The sequence below is a fragment of the Apium graveolens genome, chromosome 7, assembly GCF_009905375.1.
Source record: "Apium graveolens cultivar Ventura chromosome 7, ASM990537v1, whole genome shotgun sequence".
Taxonomy (NCBI): domain Eukaryota; kingdom Viridiplantae; phylum Streptophyta; class Magnoliopsida; order Apiales; family Apiaceae; genus Apium; species Apium graveolens.
Window position 1 is genome coordinate 102,538,256 of NC_133653.1, and position 10,196 is coordinate 102,548,451.

At 34.7% G+C, this 10,196-nt stretch overlaps 1 protein-coding gene across 1 annotated transcript; it reads left to right on the plus strand.

Moving 5' to 3' along the window:
• Positions 1-5,046: 5,046 nt before the first annotated feature.
• On the plus strand, positions 5,047-6,075 carry LOC141673919 (uncharacterized). The gene has a single exon (XM_074480647.1). It carries the CDS (start codon positions 5,047-5,049, stop codon positions 6,073-6,075), a length of 1,029 nt encoding a protein of 342 aa, XP_074336748.1.
• The last annotated feature ends 4,121 nt before the right edge of the window (positions 6,076-10,196 follow it).

Below are 10,196 nucleotides of genomic sequence, written 5' to 3' on the forward strand. Positions count from 1 at the left end.
TAGCTTGTTCTTTAGATATTCATTTTCTTGCTTGACAGTTTCAAGCTTAACAAGCTGTAGTTCCAAATTTTGTTTCTCAATCTCAAGCTTCTCATTTACTTTTGACATCCTACTCACTTTCTCAATAGCTTCCACCATGCTTGTGTGTATGTGAAATATCTCTACACTCATCTTTTCAACAATCTCCTTATATTAACTAGCATTTAAATCAATAGTACTAGGAGTTAGTACCTCTGTTTTTTATGACGATGACTCTCCTTGCTCCAAGGCCATGAGTGCATAGTTTCCAAACTCCCCATCTTCATCATTATCAAAAACATCCCAACTTTTTCCTTCTGTAATGTAAGCTTTTCCAGACTGTTTCTTCAAGAGAGCTTCCTACTTAGCCTCCAACTCCAAATATCCCTTACCCTTTTTCACTTTCTTTGACTTTATACATTCTGTGGCAAAATGGCCCAATTCATCACAATTGAAGCATCTTATTTTTGATATGTCAACAGATCCAGTTTTATATCCACTTTTGCCACCAGAGTTGTACTGAGCTTTTACTTTCCAGCTGTTGTCCTTGTTGAATGTTTATACTTTATTCTTGTAGAACTTTGGCTTCTTCACTCTAATATTAAAGAATTTACTTTCTCGGTAATTCGTGGATTGATCCAACTCATCCAGTTCATCCAAGGTATAGAATTCATCTTCTTCAAGTTCCAGAATGACTTGCTTCTGTGGCACCTTGTTCTTTTGCCCAACACTTGAGACAGTTGGAGTCTGGATTTCTTGTTCATCATCAGATGAATTACAATCATTAACAACTAATGCACTTGAGCCATCAATAATGTGCCCTTGACCAGCTCTTAAAGATTTTCTTTGAATCATTTCCGGTTTATAGGTTTTTAAAAATACCATATAAAACTTCCAATATCATTATGCTCAAGTCTCTCCCTTCTCTTATAGGTGAAATTTTCTGTTCTAGATGGTCTAGAAGGGTAAGCAAAAATTTCAAGTAAACCTCCTCAGCTTCATAGTACTTGTCATGAAGCTGCAAGTCATTTATCAACTTATTGAATCTTTCAAAAACATCAGTTATGCTCTCCTTTGGTTTAGCCATGAAACCCTCATAATGAGATACCAGTATTCTTCTTTGGTTGGATCTAACTTCCTCTGTACCTTCACACATAACTTCTATTTTCTCCCAGATCTGTTTAGTTGTGTCACAGTTGACAATATTATTGTACATGACATTGTCAAGTGACTCTATCAGAATTAATTGTAGACCACTGCTTTTTCTTTCTCAGTTTCTGTATATTTTGAAGGATCTTTAGGACCATAATGACTTGGGATGACCATGTCTTCATCTGTAGATTCTTTAATCCTTTCCATAAGAGTGAAATGTCCATTTTTCAGAATCTGGATGTACAAGGGATTGGCCATCCTTAAAAATAGCATCATCTTCTTCTTTCATAATGTGTAATTAGTCTTATCAAAGGATGGTATCTTTATGCTGCTTATCTTTTGTGTATTTATTCTTCCAAGATCTTGATCTATTTACTTTTAGATTTTTCTCTGATACCACTTGTTAGATATTGAATACAACACAGGGGGTGAATGTGTTTGGATATTTTTAAGTCTTTTTACAACTATTTGGAATGGTGAACAAAGTTGTCTAATTTGTCAAGATATTGTGTTTAACTGAATAAACAAAGCATGCATAATAAACACAGTATTTTCAAAACTCACTTAACTTTGTATTAAAATTAAGTATGTCTTGCAACAATTTTTGGGTTCTATGTAGGTAAAGAACTCAGCTTCTTTCTTGAGAGAGTTACAAGAAAATCTAGATCTGTTTGTTACAACTAAAACAAAGGACCGGTGTTTACTTTATAGATTAGTAGACACATGTTTACACAGCATGTAATAAGATGTACTAAACCATACTTTAAGATATCTCTAAAGCTTTTCATTTCCAGCTTAGTGAATCTTTACAAATCGTAGGTCCGTGACTATCCTTTGTCAGTTAATCTTGGCCTTTGATCTTGCACTCTTCAAACTACTTTTGTAGACTTTTCATTCTAAGTGATTAGATCATTTGTTGATTGATAATCTTGAATGATTTAACTTATCCGCATTCTGTACTTAAGGATCATATCGAGATCTCCAGTTTGTTGTATAAAGAACTGACATCTTGATAAGTATAATGGCTTATCGAGATATCTGAGTTCTCTATGAGTATTTTGACTTGTCGAGGTCTCTGAGTTATCTATAAGTGAATTTGACTTGTCGAGATCTCTGAGTTCTCTATAAGTGAACTTGGCTTGTCGAGGTCTCCAAATATCTGCATGTAGAATTGACTTGTCGACATCTCTGAGATCTATATATGCATTTTGACTTGTCGATATCTCTGAGATCTCTAATGACAAATTGACCTGTCGATATCTCCAATCTTCACATCTTCATTTGCCTTGTCGATATCTCCTAGTTCTCTATATGTAGAAATGACTTATCGATATCTCCAATCTTTATATCTTCATTTGACTTGTCGATATCTCTAAGACTTCTCTATAAGTCATTTTGGATTTCTCGATAAGTCATTCTGGAGTTCTTGAATGACTTCTCTATATGACTTGATCTGTGATTTGTAGATATCTTGACTTAAAATATTTTTTCTAAAACAGATTTATTCAACTCCAAGTTTCTTCACCTTTTCTCTGAGGCATGATCTAGTTGACCTTCTTCCAGAGTTTATTCTTAGGCTTGAGGCTATTTACATAAAAATACTCCAGTCTGATCTTTAACATTTTTACAGACTCAAGTGATATAGTACAAAATACAGATTTAGACTATCATACAATTAAATCTTAGGGTTGTCAATATGACTTAGTCTTGTTATAGTACAGACATGTCTTGCACAACAATCTGTCTTTAGGATGTATTTTCTATTCATATCATATAAGATTGTTTTGGCCAGTTCTACTGCCTTCAACGCACCTTGAGTGTTCCAAGCCATTGAAAGTTCAATGTCTTCATAACATCATTACATATGTTGCAGGCCCTGATGCTATGAACCTTGAGATTGGGCAACACGATTACATTTGAAATTTTTTGCCTCAAGCTATGTGAGTGTTAATATATGTTTTGAACCTCACTTTTATTTTAGGAAATATAATTGTAAACAGGGGAGCCATTGTGATGAGGCGAGAAAAACCCTCAAACCCAAAAATTGGCAGTACTTTTATGTAAGTGCAGGCCAGCCCAATGTTTGCAAGGAGCCCAACCCAAAAAATAAATAACATTTGCATTTCAAATTGCAACTCATTAATTTCACACATATAATAAATGATTAAACTAGGGCTTAATTAAATGAAAAAATGAATACCCATTAATTTTAATTCCATATATTATTAAATGAATATACTAATTAATAATAAATAAATATAAAATAGAAACTACTACACATATTATTACCGATGCAAATCAAAGTTTAATACAGTAGAACCTCGATAAATGAATACCTTTGGGACCAAAAAAAATATTGATTTGGCGAGATTATTTATTTATCGATTAATGAATATAATATTTATTTATTGATAAATGAATATTAATTCATTTAGATGATATTTTTAGACTTTTTTTGTAATTATATCATTTTGTAATAATAATGATGAGGCAAATGATCCCGAACCCGATGATAGCATCACTCTACCACAAGTATCCTCAAGAGAAGCTTTTCAAGCTATTGTCACTATAAAAAACTACCTGCTGCAACATGATCAAAATATCCCAGAAGTGGTGCATGTTTTACACAAAATTAAGGATCAGATGCATTTTGGGGAGGAAAGAAACAATCAACTTTGGAGGCATTTTTCAAAAAAATATGACTTATTAATGTGTTTGAAAATTAGTCATTGAATAAAATGTATTCATGATATATTATATAAATAAAAATATATTATTTTAAATATAATGATTATTCATTTATATTTACATAGGGCCTATAAAGACTTCATTTGTATTTATTCGTTAATGCATTAAGCGAAATTATTCGTTAAGCCCATTGGACCAAGTTGGGACCGAAGAAATTTATTAATTAGACGAGGTTATTCATTTATCGAACATTCATTTATCGAGGTTCTACTGTAAAGGAACATCTATTTTAGGTTCTACAATTGTAAACATAGGGGAGGCATTAAGAGGAGGCGAGAGAAGACTACTTTTTCAAGGAGCTAACACTTGCAATTCAAATTGCAACACATCAATTTCACAAATATACTGAATGATTAAACTAGGGTTTAGTTGAATGAAAAATGTATGTTCATGAATTTTAATGTCATATATTATTAAATGAACATACTAAATAATAATTATAAACGAATATAAGATAGAAACTACTACACTTATTATTATCAAAATGTTAAAATATTTGAATAAAAAATATAGTGATTGTCAAAGCGTATCGAGGAAGTCTCTCAAATCTTACCAAGGAAGACTTGTAAAGCTTATCGAGGAAGACTTGTAAAGCTTATCGAGGAAGTTTTGTAATACTTAATGAAGAAGATTTGAATAGCTTACTTAGTAAGCCTTGTAAACCAACTACTATAAATAGCTCATTTAGCTAATGAAATACAACACAACTTTCTCTCCATCTTCTATTCTCCTATACTTCCTCTACATTAAACATAACTTATATTTTCAGTCAAGGTTTATAACAATTTATCAGCACAAGTCTCTACCAACTGAAGCTTTATTCTCGAAAGAGCTACGACTTATTCTGACCCACGAGTCCCATTCAACTAAAACTATTTCATAAAAGAGGTACGTTTTCTTTTCCTCATTTTCTTCTAAATATTATTACATATTTATGTTACTGATTGAAATCTATAAAGATGGCTATGCCGTCAAGTAATACTACTATAAAGATGGCGCTGCCATCAAGTAATAATCAAAAGTTTTCTGGCCGGCTATGACGTCGTAACTTTTGTATAAAGTTATTATTTCAACTTGCCTGTTTAAATATTATGTGATATATTATATCTTATTTAAAATCTATTCAGAATGGCGAATCTTGCAAAATTAGAGTTTGTTGCCTTGGATGTTTCCGGAAATAATTATTTGTCATGGGTCCTTGATGCAGAATTACACCTTAGTGCTAATGGCCTAAAAGATACTATTGACCCGGAAAAGATCCCAACTGTTGAACAAAATGCAAAAGCGATTATCTTTCTTAGGCATCACATCCACGAAGATCTAAAATCTGAATACCTCACTATCAAAAATCCACTCACCCTTTGGAATAATCTCAAGGATAGATTTGATCACCAAAAACTTGTTCACTTGCCATCTGCCCGATATGACTGGATTAATTTGAGGTTACAAGATTTCAAATTTGTAGCTGAATATAATTCTGCTCTTTTCAAGATAAGCTCAAAATTAATTTCATGTGGTGAAAATATTACCGATACTGAAATGATTGAAAAGACCCTCTCAACCTTTCACCCCAACACTATAATCCTGGCTCAACAATATAGGGAGCGTAATTTTCAGAAATATGGTGAGCTGATATCTCTCCTTCTTGTGGCTGAAAAGAATAATGAGTTGCTACTGAAAAATCATCAGATACGTCCCACAGGCTCTGCCCAGTTACCTGAAGTACATAACACGTCATTCCTGAAGAATGAATGTGGGAAAGGGCATAGAGGAGGACGGGGTTATGGACGAAACCGTGGACGTGGAAATTTTCGTGGTCGGTTTCACAATCAATATCATTCTGGCCACCTGAAGTGGCAACGTGATGGTTACAACTCTGGCCATCAGAAATGGCAACGTGAAGTGACAAATAAAAGAAAGGCGCCCCAAGAAGGAGAGAACCGAGGCATCTGTCATAGGTGCAGATCTGAGGGGCACTGGCAACGTACTTGTCGCACACCCAAACATCTTGTTGATCTCTACGAGTCATCCAAAAGGAATAATGGAAAGAGAGTAGAAATCAACTTCGCTAATTATAATCTAGTTAATGAACCAGTCAATAAGGCCTCAAATGAAATAGACACTGGTGCTAATCTTTATTATGGTTTAGACGACTAGACTTCATATGTATTGTCATGCTTTACTTATTTTCTTTGTGTTTTACTTATGTACTCATTTTATGTACTTGTTTCATATTGTTGTTCTATGTACTCGGTTTGTTTTTAATAAAGATGTTTTTTGTTTATATATGTATAGAGATGGAAGATATATGCATTGTTGATTACGCAACCACACACACTATTTTATAGAGTCAGAAATACTTCTCACAGTTGACTAAAACCAACTCACATGTCTGGACGGTATCGGGTACATCAAATATAATAGAAGGTTTTGGGAAAGCTAGTTTTCTTCTACCAAATAAGACACACATACACATACAAGAGGCTCTATACTCTAGCAAGTCAACTAGAAACCTACTGAGTTTTAAAGATATCCGTCTTAACGGGTTTCACGTTGAAACTATTAATGAGAATGAAAAAGAATACCTTCTCATCACCTCAAACACCGTTGACAATAAAAGGGTCCTAGAAAAATTCCACTCGGTTTCTTCAGGATTATATGTTACAAGTATACGAGTTCTTAAATCTCATAGTGTCAACATCCCCAAAGTCATAGACCCAAAACTATTTTCCCTTTGGCACGAAAGACTGGTCATCTAGGAGTATCTATGATGCGTCGTATCATTGAAAATTCTGTGGGACATCCTCTTAAAACTCAAAAGATAATATCCCAAGATGAACTTCATTGTTCAGCATGTTCCTTAGGAAAACTTATTGTCCGACCATCCCCAGTTAAGCTTCAAACCGAGTCCCCAAAATTCTTAGAAAGAATTCAAGGTGACATTTGTGGTCCTATACATCCATCTTCTGGCCCATTTAGGTACTTTATGGTTTTAATTGATGCGTCAACTCGATGGTCTCATGTATGTCTACTTACAACCCGAAATACAGCCTTTGCCAAATTACTTGCCCAAATAATTAAACTCCGAGCTCAATTTCCTGACCATCCCATTAAATCAATCCGACTAGATAATGTTGTTGAATTTACATCTGCAACTTTTAATGAATATTGTATGTCAGTAGGAATCTCAGTCGAACACCCGGTGGCTCACGTACATACACAAAATGGTTTAGCAGAATCCTTAATTAAAAGACTTCAACTTATTGCCCGTCCCTTACTCCTAAGGGCAAAGTTACCTATATATGTTTGGGGTCATGCAATACTTCATGCTGCAAATATAATTAGAATAAGGCCTTCTGCTTACCACAAACTGTTAGGAATATGTGTATTAGTTTGATGATAAGTTAAGCAAAACTCTTAAGTAGAAATCTAGTGTTTGTAGCCTCAACGGATAAGACCATCTTGGCTATCCGTTGAAGGAGTAGCCTTACTTAGCAATAAGTTTGGTATTGTAGCACATTTCACTCTCTGGTTTCAAGCTGTAATTCTTAGATGTTGTTAGGAAATAATCAGTCATGTTGACTACTAATGGATGTACAAATAGGAGGGCTAATTGTAAATATTTCATGCCTTGTAATTTTGTATAAGTGAAGAAGTGTCAACGGATATTGAAGACCTTCAACGGATAAGAAACAAAGCTTCAACGGATGTCTCTAATGCTTCAACGGATAATATCCATCAACGGATAAGTGCTTCAACGGATAAAGCTTCAACTGCTAGAGCATCAACGGATAAAGCCATCAACGGATGAAAGCTTCAACGGATGCTTAGTCTCATAGCAGTTGATAGTGACAGTTAACAAAGCTGACAGAGGCATATGGATTGACAGAGATAACTGGAATGTGGTAGCCTATTTCAGGAATAGCAGAAAAAGCAGCCGTTTTTAGTCTGGTTCAAAATGGAAAGTCAACAGATAATTCCATATTACACTGGATAAAAATGGAATAGAAACAAGTGGAGAACTATTTTCTTATTGTACTTTATCTTTGTCTTCACTTGTAAACTTGGTGATATATAAACCAAGTAGTAGCTAGTAATTAGATGTGAATTTTCCCTGAGCTGTTTAGAAATATCAAGAGAGAAAATCATCTAGTTTGTACTAGGAAGCAGCTGTGATTTAATTTTGAATCACAGATTTTCTGAAATAACACATCTCTGGTGGAACAACAAATCCACCAGAAAAGTTTTTAAGTTCTTTGTGTTCATTACATTTGTGTTTGAATATATATCTGTCTGCATCAGCTCCAAGCAATTCACACACATTTGATCACTCAAACACTTAGCCTTACAAACTGCTCAAAACTTGAAAAAGTTTTGAGATTTACATTCAACCCCCCTTCTGTAAATCTCATTGTTAGTCCACTGGGAATAACAATTGGTATCAGAGCAAGCTCTTAACATATAAAGAGTTTAAAGATCTATTCTGCTAACATCATGAGTGCACAGAAGAACTCTCCTGTTACCATCATGAATAGGAAGGATATTGGTGTAAAGATTCCAGTCCTGGAAAAGGATAATTATCATCACTGGAAAGTGAAGATGCATTTACATCTTCTTTCTCAAGATAAAAGCTACATCAACTGTATTGAAAATGGTCCTCACATCCCTCACAAGGTAGCCACAGCTGCTACTGCAATAGTTGCTGTTGGACAGTCTATTCCCAAGCCAAGAGCAGAATGGACTATTGAAGACATGGAAGAAATCCACAAGGATAAGAGAGCCATGAACATTTTGTTTAATGGCTTAGATCAAGATATGTTTGACAATGTCATCAATTGCCAAACTGCAAAGGAAGTTTGGGACACTGTACAAATCATCTGTGAAGGTACTGAGCAGGTCAGAGAGAACAAAATGCAGCTTCTTATTCAACAGTATGAATATTTTCACTTTGAAGAAGGTGAATCATTAAATGATACCTTCAACAGGTTTCAGAAACTGTTGAATGGATTGAAGCTGTATGGTAGAGTGTACCAAGTCAAGGATTCCAACTTAAAATTTCTTAGGTCTCTGCCAAAGGAATGGAAACCCATGACTGTCTCTTTGAGAAACTCTCAAGATTATAAGAACTTCACACTTGAAAGATTATATGGAATTTTGAAGACTTATGAACTTGAAATGGAGCAGGATGAGCTGTTGGAAAAGGGAAAGAGAAAAGGAGGAACAGTTGCTCTTGTAGCTGACTGTGAGAAGATGGAAGCCAGGAATGAGGAGAAGACAACGCCAAGTCTCAAAGTTGGCACAAGCAAATCAGAATCAAGCAAGGGTAAAGAGCAAGTTGCTGAGGATGAAGACAATTCCAGTCAGGATGAATCTGATGATATTGAAGAACATTTGGCCTTTCTGTCCAGGAGGTTTGCAAAGATGAAGTTCAGGAAAAACACAAAGTTCATTAAGCCAAACAAAAACATGGTGGACAAATCAAAGTTCAAATGTTACAACTGTGGCATTAGTGGACACTTTGCAAGTGAGTGTAGGAAGCCAAATTCTGAGAAAAAAGAAATTTGAGCAAGTTGATTACAAAAAGAAGTATTTTGATTTGCTCAAACAAAAGGAAAGAGCATTTCTCACTCAAGATGATTGGGCAGCAGATGGGGCAAACGAAGATGTTAATGTGGAATATGTCAACCTAGCCCTGATGACTAATTCTGATGAAAATGAAACTAGTTTATCAAGCAACCAGGTAATTACTACTGATCTCTCTCAGCTCTCTAAACATGAATGCAATGAAGCCATAAATGATATGACCAATGAATTATATCATTTGCGTATTTCCCTTAAATCTCTAGCAAAAGAAAACACTAGGATCAAGGAGAATAATGTGTTTTTAAGTGATAGGAATGTTGTGTTAGAGGATCAGGTAATTGAGCTTGAAAAGATAAAACTTAAATGCCTGACTGTTGAGAGTGAACTAGCAGAAGCTGTTAAGAAAGTGGAAATTCTTTCTAAACAGTTAGAAAGTGAGCAAGAGGTAATCAAGGCCTGGAAAACATCTAGGGATGTCAGTGTTCAGATTGCAAAGGTCCAGGGAATTGAATCATTCTGTGAGGATGCCTGGAAGAAAAACAAAAAGAAGTTAGAATTAATTGATGGATTGTCAACGGATGTGGAATCAACGGATGATGAAAGTTATCCGTTGAAGGAAGAAAAGGAGCATCCGTTGAAGGCTCATCAATTAAAACAGGCAAGTTCTTTTAAAAATAAAAATCTAAATAAAAAGA